At 35.3% G+C, this 22,938-nt stretch overlaps 2 protein-coding genes and 1 long non-coding RNA gene across 6 annotated transcripts in view; 2 read left to right on the forward strand and 1 right to left on the reverse strand.

Moving 5' to 3' along the window:
* shep (RNA binding motif single stranded interacting protein alan shepard) overlaps window positions 1–22,938 on the forward strand; it is a 122,147-nt gene that overhangs the window by 80,191 nt on the left and 19,018 nt on the right. For all 4 annotated transcript variants that reach the window (XM_089702250.1, XM_089702253.1, XM_089702252.1 and 1 more), the window contains exon 2: window positions 19,328–19,531. In XM_089702250.1, coding sequence (XP_089558376.1) covers window positions 19,415–19,531 — 117 coding nt within the window. In that variant the 5' untranslated portion in view covers window positions 19,328–19,414. The remainder of the gene's footprint in view (window positions 1–19,327; window positions 19,532–22,938) is intronic.
* LOC149483243 (uncharacterized) lies at window positions 1,368–7,541 on the reverse strand. The gene is made up of 2 exons (XM_089702205.1): window positions 7,092–7,541; window positions 1,368–4,715 (listed from the first exon to the last, which is right to left on the reverse strand). Exon 2 carries the CDS (start codon window positions 4,708–4,710, stop codon window positions 1,684–1,686), a length of 3,027 nt encoding a protein of 1,008 aa, XP_089558331.1. The 5' UTR covers window positions 4,711–4,715; window positions 7,092–7,541; the 3' UTR covers window positions 1,368–1,683.
* LOC149483244 (uncharacterized) lies at window positions 5,919–6,909 on the forward strand. The gene is made up of 2 exons (XR_016316479.1): window positions 5,919–6,054; window positions 6,689–6,909. It is a non-coding gene; the product is annotated as an uncharacterized LOC149483244 (long non-coding RNA).

The raw sequence follows: 22,938 nt of genomic DNA on the forward strand, positions 1-22,938 counted from the left end.
CCCACTTACCCCTATATAATATTATAATAAACAACTAATGTAACAAAAAAACGCATCTAATTCGTATTACCCGTTAGCGAGCTACGGTGGCACAGACAGACATGTAAACACACATAGCGGACATAACACCCCTCTTTTTGCGACGGGGATTAAGAATATAATACCTACGACATAATTTCAAAGACCTTTTATATAGAAAATTTACCTAGAAGTAACCATAATGCTATTTGTGCAGGTTTTAGACTTATGAGCAAAAATCTAAATAAAGGTCCTTTGATCCCCCCCTTCTACCCCCTCAGCATAACCACCCTCCCCCACGCTTGGGGACTTTCGATATGATCATCTGGACATGTCAAGGAATAACTTTAGCGTATGATTTACGTAATAAAGTAATTCATGTATAGAATGCCTTAGCAAATGTTCGCTGTGATTACTTAAATGGTCATAACTTTTTTATTTATAAACCGATTGACATGAAATAAACACTAAATGTTAAATGAAGCTTAACACAATATATTAATGAAAACCGCATCTAAATCGGATAAGCCGTTTCTGAGATTAGCGTGTTCAAACATACAGACAAACAGACAAACAGACAAACAGACAAACAGACAAACAGACAAAAATTTTTTTAACAACAGTTTTGGGTTTGGGATCGATTTAGTAATAACCCCTGCTATTTTTTTTTACATATTTTTATTGTACAGACACCACTTTTCTAGAATTTTATTATATGTATTGATTATACAGAAAGTGGCACTTTTTTTATATAAACATTTTGATGTGCATTTATTTGCATATGTCAAACGAATATCCGCTTGTTTATAACAGGGTCAAGTACGTTTTAAGGAAATATGTATAAAATATTTTATTATTCTCTTTCTTGCATTCAATATGATGCAACTGCAGCATTCCTACAATACATTCTTATAAATTTTGTCCAGTTATGTAAATCACATAATAGCTTATCAAGCAATGAATAAGTATATTTGGTTGAAAGTAGTACAAATATATAAACCGATTTACAAAAAAGTGTGTTCACAAATTCATTGAAAACTATGCTTATTGCTATGCTCTACAGTCTACATGCAAGGTAGAGTCTGAAAGAGAAAACAAATATGTATGTGTAAAAGTAGTGAATATAACTTATATATAAAGTAAAACCACACTCCTACCAACTAGATCCCTCATTATTCCGTACATCATAAGCCTACAATCTACCTAAAAAATACATTTTACAACACCAATTTATAATTTCAGCATAGGCATCGTCAAATACAAGTTATATTTGACTTGTTATCGGCCATTTTCACACATACGACCGGTTTTCTTTTTGTTTCGTCGTAAAAACAAATAATTCTCTGTTGACGACTGGTTCTAGATTTTAGGTGGCGAAAGAAGATGAAAATAAACTTGTGCGTATATAAGTAGTTTAATAATCAAAATTACAGAATGCGTTTGGTAGATTAATTTTAGTGAGGGAGTGTCCTGCTCAGCGGTTGCGTGGCGAGTCGAAGTAGTAGAGGACAGTGGGGTCAATCCGCGGCCAATCGCACGGCGCGGCGACGTGACGACGCGATGACGCAGTCGCAACGCTCCGTTCCGCACGATTTTGTTGCGGCAACATGCTCCCGGCCTTGGAACGTGCTGGTTCCAACGAACTGTCGACCACGAAGCGAAGAATCAGCTATCTGGTGAAGGAAGCGGACAAATTTTAGTGAACGCCCGACGCACGATGCCGTCTGCAGTACGAATGTCGGCCACTCGTGCTACTCCATCCTTCCCCGGATATGTCGCTCGGATGCGCCCCAAGCTCCACTTCAACGGCGGCAATCGGTCGTCCTTAATGAGAACGAGCGTGTTCTCCTTGAGATCCCCCTTGTGCTGGTGCCATCTGGTTCGCGTTTGCATCTCGGAGACATACTCTTTGGACCAACGATTCCAAAAGTGCTGGCGTATTTGTTCCACCCTCTGGAACCTCGGGAGACGAAGCTCAGGCACGTCGTATAGCAGCTCAGCCGTTACAGGTGCAGTCAGCGGACGACCAACCAGGAAATGTGCAGGGCTAAGTGGAAGGAAATCATTGGGATCTGTGGAAAGATGGGTCAAAGGACGGGAGTTCAGGACAGCTTCAACCTGGGTCAATACTGTGCTAAACTCCTCGAACGTTAGATGTGCGTTACCTACTACACGTTTGAGATGGTGCTTGCAGCTTTTTACTCCAGCTTCCCACAATCCCCCGAAATGACTAGCGTAAAAAGGTATCATTTTAAAATTAATATTTTGCGAAGTTGCATATGCTTTAATTTCATCAGAACAGGTAGCTAAAAATTTTTTGAACTCATTCATGAGACCGACAAAATTCTTCCCATTGTCAGAAAAGATAGTCACGGGTTTACCTCGCCGCGATATAAAACGTTTCAAAGCTAATAGATATGATTCCGACGATAGATCGCTAACAAGTTCCAAGTGAACCGCGCGTGTAACAAAACATATAAATAAGCATATGTACGATTTTTGCAACTTAGCACCTCTGCCTTTGCGATTCAACGTGAACACTGGGCCAGCGTAGTCGACACCACAACGTATAAACGGATAACCTGGGTCCAGACGCTCCTGCGGTAGATTCCCCATTATAGGCGCGACCGTAGTCGGTTGCAGTCGTGCGCAGCGCATGCACGAATGTACCACCTTCCTAGCGAGGTTTCTGCCGCCGACCGGCCACCACATCTCTCTGAGCGTAAACAGTAGAAGCTGTGGCCCGGCGTGGAGTAAACGTTCATGCTCGAACCGAAAAAGCAAAAGTGAAAAATGATGATTAGCTGCGATGAAAATAGGAAATTTTTTATTAAAACTAAAATTTGGCGAATTTTGAATACGCCCACCTACACGAATTAAATTATTATTTGCGTCAAAGAATACATTTAATTTAGAAATTTGATTGTAGCCTGATATATTCGTTATATTTTTATTATTTTTAAGCGCATAGTAAATATCGGGAAACGATTCCTGTTGACTCAACTTTGCTAACGTTAATTCAGCACGATTTAATTCCTCGACTGATAATAAACCTGTCCACTTATTAGTTTTATTTCGCGCGTTATTAATAAAACGTAATACATAAGCAGCTGCGCGTTTAAGTCTATTATATTGTGAAAATCGAGAAAAAATAATTAAATTATCGTTTAAATTATTACTTATGTGACAACAAATATTTGTAGATTTAATTTCCGGTAAATCTGTATTAATTAATTTGGAATGTTTTAAATCGGACAATTCAAAATGTACATTATGTAAAAATAACGGACCCTCCCACCATAAAGATGAGGAGCTAAGCGCTTCTAGACTTTGCCCGCGTGAGACTAAATCGGCTGGATTATCCTTGCCTGCGACGTGACGCCATGGATGTTCCTTGGTCAGCTCGTGAATCTCTGCCGTCCTATTTTGAACATAAGGTTTTAATAAATTAATAGGCATACCTAACCAACCTAAAACGATAGTTGAATCTGTCCAAAATACAATTTTATCAAAATTTGAACGCAGTGATCCAATAAGTTTATAATATAATCGTGCACCTAACAACGCACCACACAACTCTAATCTAGGTATAGTTGTAGGTTTAGTCGGCGCGATCTTACCCTTCGAACATATCAAGCGCACTGTGACATCAGCTGTTGCATTGATCGTACGAGCGTATGCGCAAGCTCCGTACGCGACCTGTGAAGCATCGGTAAATATATGTAGTTCGGTTCGCACTGGATCAATGCACATAACGTGACGCGGTATTCGTAAACTACTAAGAAAAGATAATCCATTTATAAACTTATCCCATATTTGCGAAATTTCGTTAGGAACCGATTCATCCCACGTCAATTTTAACAACCAACATCTTTGTAATAAATGCTTTGCGATAGTAATAAACGGACTTAATAATCCTAGCGGATCGTATATTTGTGAAGCGCACGATAAAATAATACGTTTTGTCACTACTTCACTCTTTTGTATAATTTGTGTGAAATAATAAATATAATCATCGAGACTATTCCATCCGATACCTAAAGTTTTATTGTTACAAGTTTTATTCAGTAAACATAGATCGTGTGTTTGCGATTCATTAACGCTAGGCGTAATTAAATTTAAATTATGACTAAAAATCCACTTTCGTAATTTAATACATGCTGAATCTAAAAGACTACTAGTTTCTTTACAAATATTTTCTAATTCGGATATAGAATTCGATGAAACTATGAGATCGTCAACGTAAAAACAATTATTAATAGTATCGGCTACATACGGAATATTCGAGTGTTTGGCTAATTCCTTTAAACATCTACAACTTAGATACGGTGCGGATGCCGTTCCGTACGTCTCGGTGTTGAGTCGGTACACCCTCAGCGGCTCTGAGGGATCATCCCGCCACAAGATCAGCTGCAGGTCACGCTGATCTTCAGCAATATTCAATTGCCTGTAAAATTTTTCAATGTCAGCGCATGCGACATACCTATTCTCGCGAAAACGTAATAAAATAGAAATCAAGTCACCTTGAATAGCAGGTCCAATCATTTGTATGTCGTTTAATGATACGCCGGAACTAGACTTCATACTCGCATCAAAAACTACGCGTAATTTAGTTGTGGTGGCGTGCTCCCTAAACACACCATGATGCGGTAGGAAATAGTGCGGATTCCCATACGTATTGACGAGACTCATATGACCTAAATTAATATACTCCTGTATAAAATCAGAATACATCTTTTTATAATTAGTATTTTGCTGAAGACGTTTCTCTAATGCGTAAAAACGACGTTCAGCTTGTGCGCGTGTATTACCTAATAACTCAGGTGATTGTTTCAACGGAATTGAAACACAGAAACGACCATCGGAAAGTCGACGTGTTGTGCGAATAAAATGTTCCTCACAAGCAATATTATCTTCGCTCGATAATTGCTGTAATTTATTGCTAGGCGCGGATAATTCTTCTAATTCCCAGAAATTCCTAACTAACTTATCGAGTGAATCATCTTCCGTGGATAATGTCGAATAATTACAATTAATATGTGATAATTTTTTATTACTAGTATACGGAAAAGATTTAATTGCACCTGACACTATCCAACCTAATTTGGTGTTTTGAAGGAAAGGACCACTTTTCAGGCGCATTTTTCCTTCAGTTATTAATTCCCAAAATAAATCAGCACCGATCAGTAAATCAATAGGTTGACTTTCGTAAAAATTGGGATCAGCTAACAATAAATTGTGAGGAATATTAAACTGATTGAAATTAAATGTAGTTGTAGGCAATTTTGATGTAATTTGAGGCAAAATCAAACATTGAAAACGGGCAGTGAAGCTCCCGTCGCGCGATTTAATTTCAATGTTACAAGATTGCGAACATTGCGTAATAGAATTACCTACACCGTGAATATGTTGAGTGGACTGTAATATTCGTATATTTAATTTATTTGCAAACGATTGCGTTATAAAGGATCGCTCGCTTCCGCTATCTAGAACTGCGCGTGCGCAATAATACTCACCCGATTCATTATATACTTCAACTATCGCCGTAGACAATATGACAATCTGTTGCGAAGAATTGTCATCCTTTGTATGCATAACGGTTTGTGCGTGATTAATACATTGAAGTTGCATGTGTGCGTTATCTACTGAAACCACTGAAACGGGATGCGTATTAGTAAGCGAGGGGTGCTCGTACGTAGTTAACGTCACTGTATTTTGTTTAATTGGTGATAATTTAATTGCATCACAAAGTAAACTATTGTGCTTTTGTTCACACTTTCTACACGGACCAAAAAGACAAGTACCAACTAAATGACCTGGGCGCATACAATTTATGCATAAGTTTTTATCATTTATGAAATTAACCCTATGTTGCGGAGATAAGTCGAGAAACTTCTGGCATGAATACAGCTGATGCCTTTCGTTACATAGCAAACATGACTTGTAATGGCTGCGCGACTTATTGGATTGCGATTTAGATTGTTTGTTATCCGAAACTATGTTGCAATGAATTTTGGATGATGAATTTTTATTTTGGTAAGTAGAAAATTTATTTGAGTTATTTGAAATACTAGGTTTATTGTGATTTACGGATAGTGTAGTTAATAAATCGGCTTTTTCTTTAATGAATTCTAATAAATCGTTTAGTTTAATAATTTTGTCCTTGTTTAATTTATAAAATGTGTTTTTATATTGTTCCCACTCGCGTTCAGTGGTAGGATCTAACTTTGAAACTACGATATAAATAATCAAAGTGTCCCAGTATTCCGTGGGTTCTCCTAAGATTTTAAGAATACGTAAATTTTTTAAAACTGTATCAATTAAATTGTGTAATTGAATAGCCGATTCTCTTGAGACGTTTTGAAGTGAAAATATTGCCTTAATGTGACTTTGCACTATCAATCGCGTGTTATTAAAACGGTGTAATAAAAGCTCCCATGCAACCATATAATTTTCGGATGAAAATTCAACGTTTTCTATAACGATTTTGGCATCGCCTTTTAAACTCGCCTTTAAATAATGGAATTTTTGAACCGGTGGTATTGTTTTCGAATTGTGAATTAAGGATGAAAACGTGTCGCGAAATTCTACCCAGTGTTCATGTGAACCGTCAAAGCTAGGTACAGAAATAGTCGGTAATTTTACTGAATCGTTATTAAAATTGTTACAGGTCGTATGGTCGTGCGCTAAGGAACAGTCAATGGATTTATTAGATCTATCCTCGGAATTATCTGGGTTTACCATGCAGTCCAGCATCGCCAGGACAACATAATATTCCCTCTCAAACTCTACGCGTGATTCTATGAGTTTATCCGTTTCTGACTCCGGGACAAGATCTTCGATTTTACTTTGTACTTGGTTGAAATCGTTCATTAAACTTTGTGCACCTGGTATACGTAATTTTAGTTCTGCCCTTTGATGTGTATCAAGATCCACGTTTTCAAAAGACGAAACATATTTCTTAAAATTCGTTAGCCTACATTTGATTAATCCCCTTTTTTTCCTCAAATCCTTAAGCTCCTTTTGCTCAGAAAGAGACATAATGACTGAAGTAAAAAGCTACAAGTACTTACGTGCCACGTGAAGCAGATTCTTCGGTTGCGTAAAAGCACGTGAGGAGGCAAGCAACACCAAAAGCTCTGGAATATACAAAGCACAGTATCACTCAGATGAAGCTTTACAGGGTTGGATAAATTAGCTGGCCGTCTTACCAAACTGCACTGTAATTTTGCGACTTCTTCGCCGATTGCGTCTCCAAAATCCAGGATGTGATCCGGTGTCGAAGGTCCAGAAAATGTTGACGACGAAAGAAGAAGACAATAAACTTGTGCGTATATAGTTTAATATTTAAAATTACAAAGTGCGTTTGGTAGAATTAATTAATTTTAGTGAGGGAGTGTCCTGCTCAGCGGTTGCGTGGCGAGTCGAAGTAGTAGAGGACAGTGGGGTCAATCCGCGGCCAATCGCACGGCGCGGCGACGTGACGACGCGATGACGCAGTCGCAACGCTCCGTTCCGCACGATTTTGTTGCGGCAACATTCTCTTAAAGCACGCGATTGCAATACGAGAAATTACTCCACGTCCGTATGTATGAAAGTCGATTCATACCAATCGTAATTGTTCACGCTTTTTTGTGTTGTTTCATTTCGATAATTGATTTTTTGATGCTGGTGTCTCTTACGATATTATATGCAAATGCTGTATCAACAATAAAGGTACAAAGGTTTCGAATATTATGTTGCTTACTAAGTACCTACTTATATCAATTTTGTAAACTATTTTATAATCATGAAATCTGTTAATTTCAGGATCATATTTTGTAAGGAATATCGTCTTCATCCAATCAGCTCACAAACTTACAGATGTTAATTGTTAATAGAATTCTTGGTAAATAACAATCAACAATATACCTACCTATAATTAAATATTACAATAAACCGATTGTTGTAATTTTCTATTGGTATAGCATAAGAGCCAAGTGGCTAACACAGTATGGATACCGAGACTAGCGTTAACTACTATTAAGTATTCTGTGCTGAGGCACAAATTAAATGTAACTATACTCTGTCCATTATATTATTTGCTTTTTGACAGCTTCACGCCTATGATGGATTGTATTGTCTATGTTAAAATGTCATACAAATTATTATTGTACTTCATGGACATGCCCCGCCCACTTAGTGATGTCTACACAGAATTATTCAATGATGGGTCGATATAGATTATAATAATCGATAGAAATACTCTGTAAAATGTATCTTAAACAGAAAAATTCTTCTATTATGTTATATAATTTAAACATAAAGACAACCAAATTGTAAGATAGAAACCAATAAATAAAAAAATATTAATATTAGTTTAGTTTTAACATAAAATGCATAGATATGTAGTCTTATTATTACATATCTTATTAGTATGTTTACGTTGTAATTATTATTTACGTACCTGATTCGATTTATTTTGAATTTATAATTGAAATAGTATCACAATCGATAATCGTTTGCACATCACTTCTGGTATCACCCGTCGAGCTGTCAAAAAGCAATTCTTATAGTGGACAGACTATAGGTACTTCTACGGCCACACAGTGCAGTTATAAACAAGAAGTGTATTTTTTATGATTTGACCGCCAGTTATTTTAATAATCCATAAGCTTCATTGCTCCCATATAAGCTTTAATTACTACACCACATCATCAACATTAAACCTTTTAAAAACAACAAAGTAGCATATCACTAAATCTTACCAACAACTCTTACCACATAACATAATTTTGAATTCAACACTTGACAATCTTGATCGTGGAGATGCGATACAGATTATAAAACACGTTTAAAAATATATAAACGTTAATCACAGTGTTGCAAATGCTTATCTCAATAAGCACTAGGCGATTTCCATGCTATATTTTCCAGTATTGTAGCAGGTCATTGACTTCTACAAAATGCCGTTTCGAATTATCTCTATTTCTTAGTTTAAATTCATGGAAATTATTATCATTAATTTCCTTGAGGCACTTCATGTATATTCAAACGTTTGAGCTTAACTGGTTCTTAAGTATGTGCCGTATTATATTTCAATACATACAACCTATTTTAAAGGCAAACAATGAAGATGATGATACTTGAACCGTAATTCGGCGTCTAAATATTTTGTCTTGTTTATTTATCCTTACAAAACCGGAACATATAAGCGGAATGGGACAAGGACGTAGGTATGTCAAAAGACGCCAAATTGGTAGCGGTTTGGTAACGGTAAATATATTTTTGAATGACAATGCTGTTTTCGTATAAAAATTAGAAAGTATGTGATCGAGATGAATCACTAGAACATAACATACATTAACTAATATTTTTTTGTTATAAGCAGGAAACAGTTTACCTGTATGCCCAATTGAATAACACCATATTATAGTATAAACCGTATCAGTAAAATAGATAAACCAAAATTTCACTATAACAAAGCATTTTCACCTAACCCGTGTATTACATAAGAAATGTCCCGAATAGCTTGTTGATTAAACGCTGCAAATTATTTACATCGCTGAGTGAGTAACAATTTGGGGGCAATATTTGGAATTCCGAGAAGACATCTGAACGACGCGTGGCTTTGTTTGCGGCTGACTATGATCTTGCAATCAGTGTGGGGGTGACTGTAGGGTTGTCACTTGGTTTTTTTCGACGTTATGGCGGCAGCTGGGCGTAGCGCATCTGGTAGGGACATGTGACAAAATATTTAATTATCGACGAGGGTTATTTGCTGAATTTAATGTAAACTGTTATTGAAGAAACGAAATAAAATCATTTATTTAAGTATACACACCGAATTATAAATATGTACAATTAAAAATTGCAATACCAAAAACAAAATGACAAGTTTGGGTGACGAATTGTATATACATGGATGATAATGAGGTAGATTGAATAAAATTAAGGATATCCTTAACAATATACATCAGTGGAATTAAAACGAATTCAGCGTGTTCATTGAAATCGACGTAACTTACAAAGTCATAATGATTATATCGCGTGTTAAACCCGTTGTTTTATTTTAAGATATTACTCATTTAAAACAGGAGATAACATCAGTGTTATGTACTAGAATTTCGTAATATTCTTAATTTACTATTATTTTATCTGATTCAATTAACAATATTAAACAGAGCGTCCGTTCGTTACATACCTTAGATGTATTTATATAAATGCGATTTTATCAGAAATGGTTTGTCCAATACTTGTATTAGGTACAATATGTACATATTTATGTAAAAACTACGCATCTAAGCTTTTTCTTTATTTTATGCAAATTACAAAAATTAAAGTACGGTTCAGATATTTTCTACGTATTCATTGAAAGCCGTTTGCAAATCCAATTAATCTTATTCAAATACGCTTAACAGATATAATAGGTAGACATTTATCAATGAATAACACATACATATTGTATCGTAGAAAATATAAATGGTAAACAATATAAAGAAGCACGATAAACTTTTCTTCCAATATAAAGTGAGCAAGTGGCAACCCTAAAGGGCTGAGGCTGGTTGAAACTTGAAATGTCTGAGACGTCTAATTTGCGGAGCCAACGCTACGGATTGACCTCATCTAGACGATCGCCTTCTCCATTAGGCGCGGGACATATACAAGCGGCGCGGCGCGCATCGGGCGCACCGCGGGCGCGCCAGCCGGCGCGCCTCGGGCGCGCTGCCGGCGCGCCTCGGGCGCGCTGCCGGCGCGCATCGGGCGCGCTGTTGGCGTCCGAAAATGATATTTATATAGAGTGGTTAAATGCATTTTCTTCATGCATAATTTAGTAAAATTATGTTTTTTGTGCTAAAAGAGATTTGAAAGTAACGTTAATTTGAAAGTAACGATTTTGTTTTGATAATTCCTTGTAAGTAAATAGCGAGGATAACCCCACGATTGCAAATATATCTTTGTTGGAAATGTTGGAATTTACTTGGAAAATTTTATAGTACTTTTAAAGTAATTTTAAAGTAGTACTGGTGTAATGATGGAAGAAAAGAAGGTTAAAATAACACAAAATTTATATTGTACTAGCGGTCCGCCCGTGGTAGAGATTGTCTAATCTAAAAATGAACGCCCCTCCACTGTGTTTACGCTCACATTCAAAGTACGTGTATAGACGCAATACACACAAATTGGTCTGCCTCATTGGTCGTTCAGTCCTCCAGTCCTGTCCATGCCCGAACGACAGGACCAGTTGGCCAACTAGTGCATAAATGACGCGATGCACGACAGAACGGACGTGTCATTCCGTACATAGCGCACTCTCCCCGCCATACAATGCTAGGCACCTGAACTGATCGCCCGATTAGTTGACAAATCAGTGCGCGAAAGTCAAAGTTTGCAGCAGAATCGCCGCGCGCACACATATAAAAGTGGTTCAATAATTATTTGTCCTCACACATTGAAACAATTAAGTTTAGTGGAAGGGCGTTCATTTTTAGATTAGACAATCTCTACATATTTCGCAATAAAAGGTAGCCTATGTTCTTTCTCAGGGTCTAAAGATTATCTGTGCCAAATTTCATCAAAATCGGTCCAGTACCTAGTTTATGCGTGAAAACCATACATACATACATACATACATACATACATACATACATACATACATACATACAAACCTTTCCTCTTTATAATATTAGTATAGATAAAATATGGTTTTCAAACACAGGTTTACATTTAAACCATATAAATCTTATCATTAAAATCTCAGTTCAAAAGTATTTACAGTACTGATCATTCCACAATATTATTACAATTACAAATAAATAAAAAACACAATCAAAATCAGGATTATCTTTATTTCTGACATTGTAAATACATGGGAACTTTCATTATGCTCTTCTTCATTTTCACTTTCCCTACTGCCATCACCTGTGTAAATCATTTCATCGATTAATTCAATTCACCTTTAAAAACAAAACGAAGAAGGGTATGTAATAGCAGCTCTATATAATTCCACACAGAGAGAACACATTTTTGACTGACAGGCTACCGTCTCCTATAGACCGGGAGATACTGACACAAAATTTCGAGTCATTTGTAACAGGATGGCGGTTCTACAGGGGTCTTAGTACGCAATGACAAAAAGAAAAACGATGGTGTGAACGCTGGTACCGTCGGCTTAGTCGCGTGGGCGTTAGTCGAACTCGTCGGAAAAATAGCGAAGTCAAACGATTTGTAACACAAAAAATTTAGAATTTACCGATAGCCCATAAAAAAGAAGTAGGCGGTAGTGTCATGCCATACTTTTCCGGTGTGACTTACAGCCCGCCATACCGACGCGAATGTGTTGATTTAAAAAAAACAATTCAACCATTTGTACCAGGCTAACTTTTGCACAGGTAACCATCGTCGTGCAGCCATTTACGAAAATCGCCATGCCATACTTTTCGGACGATTCCAAATGGTCGCCATACCGCCGAAAATCTGCAAATTTTTTTTTTGTAAAAATTGTAACAGACAAATGACTCGAAATTTTGTGTCAGTATCTCCCGGTCTACTACCACCCGATTTGTTTTTGATTGTGTATGACCGTGAATTGACCTCTATTTGGATGCGATGGGGGAAGCGCGCCTGCGGTACGCCTGCGGTACGCCCGCGGCGTGCCGCCTCGTCGCCTTTCCAAAATTCTTTCATACAAAATGTATAAGAAGGACGTGGTGCAAAACAGATTCAAGAGGTGCGCTTATGGCACGCCCGCGCCCGCGCCGCTTGTGTTTGACCCGCGCCTTACGATTTCTACTTCCAACCTAATTAGATCTAAGGCTTAAGTAATTTTGTCTTAGATAATTCTAACGCTGAATGATTTTAAGATTTATTTTCTTAGGGAGTAGTACTGTCCGGCTTTTAAAATTTTACACTGTTTAGCTAGTGATGTGATGAGGCTTTTTAGTCAATGAACGTATTATTTTAACGTAATTATAGCAGATATTTCATCAATGAGGATCTCGTTATTAGACCAAGTGCAAAACATTTTTTTTTATTTTAATATTTATTCATTAATTATTTAAATATTATGACTCATAAAAAACAGTGGTTAGATAACGTATATCAGTTAACTGGTGCATGAAAACATTTGCATTTTGATAATAATGACATTAACAAAATAATGATAAAAATCAAGGTGCATTGGATTTAATGCAAAATTCTTGTAGTTGAGGAATATGCTTTCAGATATCGTAATTGGCAACATATACGGGGAAATACCTGCTTATTAATAAATTAGGAATAATCACAATCTTAGTAATAAAAAATACACTTATCAAATAATCTTTGACACCTAAATAAAGAAAAAAAACGAAACACACTTTCGCATTTATGATATTACTTACAAACCCCACAATTTCCGTTAAATCTCTAGCCCTAAAAGAATAACTGCAAACAAAGTTTTCGGGAACGAAAGCGTCCTTGAAGACGGTAAATATAGACAATTTGAAATCGTCGCCATCGAGTGCCATCAGCATAGACTACAGACTAAAGTACAGAGTAGAGCTATAGACTATAGAGCATAGACGTATAGTTCTGTAATCGGCGTCATGGCGGCGCGACAATCTCCGTCTATGAATCGTCTCAAAACATTCTAGACTTCCAAATTGCACCCTAGAATAATATTCATGGAACACTAAGTCGTAAATAGGGCTTGCGAAAAATATTTCTGGTTACGTTGGCGTCTGACTTCATTTACATAGCTGTGATAGAATTATCACAATCGATATTTGAGCTTCATATTAAAGGGTCACTAGGTCATCTGTTTTGTAACATTTTTCTTTTACACTCACCTTGTAATTTGATAAAAGTGAACTTAAACCTTATATAATTAAGATGTCAATAACCTCCAATCTAAATTATTCTGAATAGGTATAAGTACCTATTTTGGCGTTTAGACACATAAATTATATTATGTTATGCTTAAATTTAACTAAAAATGTTCGTATCAAACAAAATTTCCTCGCGTCTAATTAAAAATAATTCCGTATATTTTAAAGTTAGACTAAATTAGAGGCCATGCGGATCCCGTGCGGCTTAAATCGTGAAATGCATATTAATATAAACTTAAACTGTGCAGAGGTAAGCGAACCGAGTCATGAAAATTTATCAAAAACTTCCGATGGAACTGTTTATTATTCTGGCCGCAAAGGATCGTAATGAATAAAGAAATATTTTTTAAACCGAGAAAGATGCGGCTTAATTTTACATTTACTTCCTAGAGGTTACTTGAACGTAAAAATACTGCTATTTTATTTCATTTTATGTAATACAAGCTGCGCCCAGCGGTTTCACCCACGTGGCTCCGATCCTGTTGGTTTTAGCGTGATGTTATATAACCTATATCCTTCCTCGATAAATTGGCTATAACACCGAAAGAATTTTTCAAATCAGATTAGCGCGTTCAAACAAACAAACAAACTCTTCAGCTTTATAATATTAGTATAGATATATAGTATAGATAAAGCACCGTTTAAATTCTTCGTCATGTTAGTTTCTCACGCCACTACGTTTATCAAGCTTTTTTAAGGGCTTTTTATCCTTGCGGTCGTATTCTAATTTCTATACCTACAAAATAGAGTTATTAATTATAAAAATATTCCTAATCATTTATTATTACAGTTCAACCTCATACTCAATAGCATATAGTTATCGATACGAAGGTACTTACTCATAACTATTACGTATCACTGGTATTACAGAATGAATTATTGGCTAGCGGTCAAGCGGATAGCTTCGCAATAACACATGATACGACATGACTAACAGCTTCCAAGAGGTTTATCTTCTGTGATAAGTTAAGTGTACTGAGTAATATATCTTCTGTAATAAAGAAAACATAATTTCCATGCCATAGACAACTTATAGCTGGCTACGTTAATTGGACGAAATATATATATAATAAGCTGTAATCTAAGGCTGTAATTATGATGCTTGCGTTCGTAAAGATACAGTTACATAAATATCTCATATCAGGAATAAAATATTATCATCAAATTAATAAAAAAAACTCATTAAAGTTATCATAAAACATTTACGTTTTAAAGGAACATCTAATTATAGAAGGTAGAGCAGACTTTCATAAATAAACTAATTAGTAGTTTATAATATAATACTTATGAATTAGATATTTCATAGTTATAAATACACGCATATTAATTTATTATTGTTTAGTTAATTCATTTGTAGCTTAGGTATAAAAAATTGTATGCTATTTGTTTAAAACGGCATAATCTTTCCTAGATTATACAGGACTTGCCACTTTTAAAAAGAAAATAAAATACGTAAGCACAACATAAATTTAAAAATAAAAACTATTTTTCTCTAACCGACGACGTTGGTCATGTTAGGTGTTAGATCGAAAGTTTTATCACCTATAACTTAGCGTCGAACTGATTGAATTGAAGTAGAGCGTCTTTAAATGGGTTTATTTCTGTCCAAGTTAGCCCACTGTGGAGCGTTTTATGTTGACACTTAGAGGCTGGCCAATAAAAGGTTATAAAAGTGTGAAGGCCCCACTTTCGTGCAACACATCGTAAATGTACTTTAAATTTATATTTACTCTTTGGAGGTTCATATTTAAGTAATAGAATTACGACTTTTTAGGAGAGTATAAGGTAAAAATAAATAACCCTGAGACAAGAGAATATTAACTTAGTGTCAATAGTTGTGTATATTTAATCTTTCGTTTAATTGTAAATCAAAAATAATTTCCTAATTTAGTCTCCTAATAAATATTTGTTAAAATTTATTCCTATAAATTTTCTTGTGTATTAAGTAACACCCATTTTGTTAACAATCATATTTACGAATTAAATTTAACAAAGTCCTTAAATCGCAATCATATCTCACATTAGTGTATCCAATACAAGAACGCAGCGGTGCATGCAAGCCACGGCACGGCTCACATCTGGGAAAGTATTACTCATTAAGGTTATTAGAACAATTAGTTATAATTGGCTTAATCATCGCTAGCCCGTCTGTACACAGCTAGACAATGTTAAATATTTTTAGTGTAGTGAATTTTTTAATTGTGTTTGTAATAAGGGTAACTGTAACTTAGAAGATATGCTATGTTTTAGCGTGGTCATACGTATCCGTGTTGTTTCAAAAAATTTTGGATTGAATTCCTATAGTTTTGTTGGTTGGATCATAAAAATATTGTTTAATTTTAAACTAAGCCTCCATTTTATTATCTACTTATGTAGAGCTATATTTTTTTAAATAAATCTTCTCTTAAAAGTACATACGAAATCGGATCTGATCCAATATTATCATAAAAAGCTTGACATCGTGGTGTAACTAAATAAGCGGAAACAAATATTAAAGCTACTTATAATTCATATTAAATCCTCCGTCTTTAGAATTTAGATCCTTTGATGACATTTATCGACACCGCTTGAATGAAGCAGTTATTGAAGCTATTTCAAAGGTAAATTTTATTATCTATATGCTAAAATCACTTCAACAGAACAAAAAAAGTGAACATAGAATTAATTTTTATATTCATACTTATCATACTAATTAAATAAAAATCTGATTCTATTCTAAAGTTATTGTTTACACATGTTTTAAAACGCACATTTTAAAAGCCTCGCTTATTAAAATGTTCTCTTAATAAATAAAAATGCGTGTAGACCTTGGTGTAGACTTGTCATAACACCGCGTGGCATAGATCATAGAACTGCGTATAACAAAGATTGTTAATGCTTTTAGCATTAAACCAGAGTGCTGACTGCTGGCACTAATTTCCTAGACGCGAACGCACTGCGTATCTTATACTTTGTATATTTATAGATATATCTACGGTCGCCCACGCACTCTAAGCGGATTGTCGGCTTATCGTCTTACCGCCTATCCATTTTTTTACAGTAGCAAAAAGTAGTTATGAAGAATGGAGGCGATTTACTTGGAAAAAAAACGTCAACAAAGCCTTCATCCTTTTAGCTTCGTTGGACGGGGTTTTCGAATTCCGTGACTCAAATAATTATGTTTGAGATGGGGGTTGGGAAATTATTACGATACTAGCTTCCGCCCGCGACTCCGTCCGCGCGGATGTCGGTCTTCACATGGATGGTTTATTTAGCTACATTTTGAGTAACTCTGACAATGAAATCTTATAAACGGCTAGGCCTATAATAATACGCAACATGTGTTCGCGGTTCTACAGAACAACGTCCATGGATAAAACTGAAAAATTAAGATTAATTTTTTTCTACGTATTTTTCCAGGATAAAAAGTATGCTATTTTACGCCCAGGATAATAAGGTATAATTATACCAAGTTTCATCGAAATCGAACCGTTAGTTTTCACGTGATGTCTTCACATACAGACAGACAGACAGACAGACAGACAGACAGACAGACAGACAAACATTTTTTTAATCACATATTTGGGTTTGGTATCGATCCAGTAACACCCCCTGCTATTTATTTTTTCAATATTTTCAATGTACAGAATTGACCCTTCTACAGATTTATTATATGTATAGATTGCTTCGATTAACATTTTGTGGAATTTGTTGATTTCATTTTTGTACAAGCTTGTGTATAAATTGCGGTCATGTTGAATTTTGTTTTTAATATGTTTTCGTAACATAACAAAGGTTACACGCACGACCCTTATTTTAGGAATGATTAGAAATACCTTAAAATGTTCTATATAAAAATAATTGATAAAAATTTGGAAAGTGTACTGTAAATTAAAATTAATAAAATTGCGTTACTTCAAATTTTGTCGATGATAAAACATAAGTAGAATGTAATTTAATGTAAATAAAAGTTCATAGAAATGATCTATTTGAGTGGAGAACAGTTTTATACTAACCTAAACAAATATACATATTACTATTTATAGGACATCATTTATAGGCAAACAAATAGAAAATACGTATCTTGTTTACAATGTGAGATATTATGTCGTACTTGTTTGTTCTATGATTCATAACGGTACAGAGAAATCGAGCCATTTCTATGTAAGAATAAAATAATTATGTTTGCTCTTACTATTACATTATTTTTTATTAATGATGGCACTCTGTTGTTTTTTCATCATTAAAAAGAAGCATTTTTAATTTATTCCGATCGTTATATACGTAGACTTTATTTGATTCGTCATAATATCGTAATATATAAGCAAATAGCTTATGACGCTGTAAATAATAGTGACTCTTCTTCAATCATAAGCGATTGCAAATATTTTATCAAATTTAATAATTACATATGTTCACTGATTAATTTTATATCTTCTCTGCGCATCAATTCAATGACTATACATGTCAATTCTGTACGCTCATTATTATTTTAACAATTATTTCTTATATCAAATCTCTATCACAACCACCACAACTCTACATTTTTCATTTGTCAACCATCATACGGCTAGAAGCGACAAATATCCGCTACGTCAAACCACAAACAATATAATACTATACTAGAACGTGGTGGTACTGGTACAACCACGGTACAACAGAATGTTCAAGTCTGTATGCACCGTACAGTTATTTGCGAAAGTCAGTGAACGTCTGTGAGCGCTGGATGCCAATCTCACATAGTCATATGTCAACGTCAGAACGGTGATGCAACCACTATTAAACCTGAGTCTGAGATAGGCATGCTATTAGGATGTGATTCTGCAAAACTAGAAATACAAATCAATGAGGGACTCGTTTGAATTGCAAACTCGTGGCGTAATGGCTCGTGTAGGTTATTACATGGAGATTATGTGCTTTATTTATGTGTGAGGATTAGTTTTTATATGCGTGTTTTGTATGAGTGTTTGTTTTTATAATTACTGGCTATGAATACTAATTGTTTAATACCTTGCTGTTTGGTTGCGGACGGGAATACACAATAACATGTTATTCAAATTCAACCCCTTATTATATTATTAATTATTATTTTTAGCTTATTAGAATTGAGCTGTAACAACAAATTAGTCACTCATATCAACATTTAAAACTAAACTTCTACTATTCCTTTTAAAACCTGGCAACACATTTACAAAGACTTTACGTAAATTCTAGTTATCATGGGCATTGGTGATATTCAGGACAACCACTAGTTAATTTCCCGCTCTACAATAATCCCAATTTAGTGGTGTAAATATTTGTATTTCAACCTTATCTTCATAATATCTAAACAATCCCGGCCCGGGGTAGCCCGGCAAGCAGCACGTGCACTTACGGTCCAAACAAGCTAACACGGGCGCATGCACAAACAACATGTTTACATGCTTGTGCACTTTAAACGCAAGCGTCTGAACCCACCATAACATCTTTTTCTTTATTTGCAGAGCGGCGGTTGTCGATCGTCTAGCGGAGCGGTGGGCGCGGTGACGGTCGCGAGCGCGGGCGCGGGCGCGGGCGCGTGCGCGGGGCGCATGGCGAGCGCGGGCGCGCAGTTCCGCGGGGGGCAGCAGTGGGCGGCGTACGCGCAGCCCTGCCGCTACCCGCCGCCGCAGCAGCAGTACGCTACGGGGCCGTATACGCCGCACCAGGTAAATGAAGCCGAAGAAGAAGGAAATGACAGATACTTAAATTACTCTTTTTGATATAGAAAATTATCTCAAGAAGATAGCATAGTCGCTATTTCTACCGCTTTGCATAAGAAAACCTGTGTCGTCAAAGTTAGCATAGAGACACCTTAAGTATAAGTTCATTGCCCATCACACATTGTAGATAGAGTTTAATTTTAAAACGTTTTTATCATAACTTTTTGTGACATACTATTTCCTGTAACCCTCGTCTATTCACAATAAACAATTGGTTTCAACAAAACCCTATAAGGCTCTCGCCCAAACTCCCTCATACATAAACTCGTGATTAATATAAGATTATTAAGTGAAGTTAGTTCGTTGACACGACTCCATCATGGCCAGCCATCTCCAAACAAACGATATTCCGTCCATGATTAATGATATATTGAAACACTTAAAGTTAGAAGCATGATTCGCCAAAACTAGTTAATGCGAAATTCAGATTGCGATCCGTATTAATAAACCGCTTAATGGTTCGTACACTAAATTATCTTAATTAACGTTGATTTAATCGTGGTTAAAATAATAATCAATCTGTTTTAATTGTTAGATCACGTGAAAGATCGTCTGATGAGATTGATACGATAAGCTCTCTGTTGTCTGCAATATGGTTTGTTTGCGTGAAATATGCAAATAATTTTGTTTAATCCAATCTATTTGTTTTATTATAAATTATTTGTATTGTGCTATTGATATCCAAATAATTAATTCTTGTGTCTAGTTATTCAAGTTATTTTTAAATAATAATTGATTAATAAATTTTGAAAAGGTAATATTATGTACCCTAAAGTTCAGAGTAACTTAGTACTAACGAATTTAATATGATCGTTAACGAGTCAAAGCTAGGCAGATAAAGCAGACTGTCATAATGTTACCATGTCACTATCTAGAACCGATACTAAAGAAGCTAAAGTAACTACTTCTTTATAACGGTTTTCATAAAAATGTAAACTATTTTATGGCGTAACCGTGTAACGCCAAGATTGTACGCAAACGCGTTAATGCAACATTTCCTTGAGGATAAGAAAGCTTTTCAACAATGTAAAAGCAAGGATAAGAGGTTAAATGTAAGAAGTGATAATGCAGCAATAGATTCAGCTTAATGATATTACTAAGCTTTCTTGAATGGGGAATTCTACTCCGGCTATGCAGTACGCAATAATAATACAATACGTCATAAGTATGAATGAGAGACTATAGGGTGAGTAATATAAAAAGAAAAATAATCTAATGATAAAATAATCTAATAAGAAAAATAATCTGTGATCAACTTGACCTACTGCCGTTATTAAGTCATATTATGTTTTGAGATGGAGATATAAACGTATTTTTTTTAATATTAGTAGAATTACACGGATTGTACATAATACTTACTTCCTTTTAAAATAATATCGCCGCCTGACTTACAACAAAACCATCGGTGCCCCTAATCCGGTATTACCCCAATTATAGATCTATTTATAATACTTACATTTGTCAGAAACATTTAAAATATCTCAAAATTACCGTGTCTCATTCCTTTCATAAATCATTTACGAAAATACAAAAGGATTGTTATTTTGCTAACTCATAGTACTATAAACAGCTCGCTATACTTCATTGAAAGCGTAATACAATTTAGTTACGATTTGGAGCGTCTAAAGGCGCCTCAGTGCGCGCTAACCGAGTTTACGAAAGCGACATAAAGCAGATGTCGCACAAAAACAGTATACACAGATCGCGCTGCACCCCCATTCACCCTCCACAAGAATCTCGTAAAAGAAATTTCCCGTTCTTATCACTTTTGAAATAAAATGTAGCGCCTTACGTACGTACGTGTTTTATTAGAGCCGTCGCTTCACGATTTATCTCGCGATGTTAAACTCTTTTTGTACCTGTTATTTTGTACAGTGAATAGGCTTATTTTTGTCGTGTATTTAACCCCCTATCGTGCATTTTTTTCATTCAATTATGTGTTCTACAAAAATATTTGTGTCACCATAATATATGGATGAAAATGTTTCTTTTTTTATCTGTTTTATTATGTTGACATTACAATGTCTTTGGTAGAATCATACTCTACTTGGAACAATCTTAATAATCTCATAAGCCACAAATTACAAAATTAGTCACTATTATTCTTGAATGATCCTCAACAGTTGTAAATGTCGGAAGGATAGCTATTAATTTGATTTGTTTATTTTACTTAGTTTTTGTTTTGTCTGTTCTACGGCCGCTTTACAGCCGCTGGAGTGTATTTCATAAACAATACTTAATTTTAAAACTTTAAAACACACGTCTTGGTAGGGATGTACATTGTACAGATTGGATAGGAAGACGAGCAATGTTTGCTTTTTCACGCAAATCTACTAAAGCAATTGGACAGAAATTTGCCATGGCGTTGGATTATTACCTACCTAATATAATTTAAAAAAGCAATTATTATCTCATTATGACACGCTCTACTCCCCTGGCTGAAATGTAGTACGATATAATTAATACATATCCATTCCGCATTTCTTAAGACCAAATAAACTGTTTTCTCACACATCCATTCTCGAATACAATTCTTTTTTACGAAAGCAATATTTTATAGCTGGCAACACTGCTCCTGACGATAAATGGTTAGTTTGATTGGGAATAACTTTACATCAACGTTTAAGTATCTGTGCACCGCTGATTAATGGCCGGTATATGTCAACTGTCACGGGTGTCACAACGCCTCAGTTTGTTAGATGCGTCACGCACTTACAGACAGGGATGCCAGTTTTTTAATCCCAATATTTAGGCGAATTGTTGATTAGAAATTTGCTATATGCATTCCCAAGCAATAATCGATCAAACTACAATACAAACAATTTCTCTTGTGGATTTGTAAATACACAGTAGGTTTTTGATAATTTCATCGTTTTATACACGTACAATATCAATAATAACATCACATTAAAAGAATATCAAGCCATTAGAAATTTGGGGGAAAAATAACGCGGAAAAGTAACTTCATTCAAGCTGTTTCTTTTTATTTTTACATTAGACTTCTATTTCATTTCGCGGACAGCCCTGCTTCCTAAAGTGCCCTCAGCACTTTTTTGGGGAAAGGATCAATGTTTTTTTATCACAAGGAGAACCATAAGTGCTTAATTCACTCGCGAGTTATGTTCCGAACACATAATCCGTATTATGTGCCCCTTTTAATATACCTTCTCTTGACAGATAATATTTTCAAATCTCCTATTGGATTGATGACGCATTTTTTTCTTTTTGTAGTTCAAATGTTGAGATAAATAGTGAAGGATATTTTGTAGCTATTCATTGAACTTCACGATAGAGCTTTGGTAACTCAGGAATGAAATTGTTATTTTCTCTACATCTTGATTTTATAAATAATT

The sequence above is a fragment of the Colias philodice genome, chromosome 13 (genome assembly GCF_061535455.1).
Source record: "Colias philodice isolate Cphi_HAF_F1 chromosome 13, ilColPhil1 Martin Lab GWU primary, whole genome shotgun sequence".
NCBI classification, from domain to species: Eukaryota; Metazoa; Arthropoda; class Insecta; order Lepidoptera; family Pieridae; genus Colias; species Colias philodice.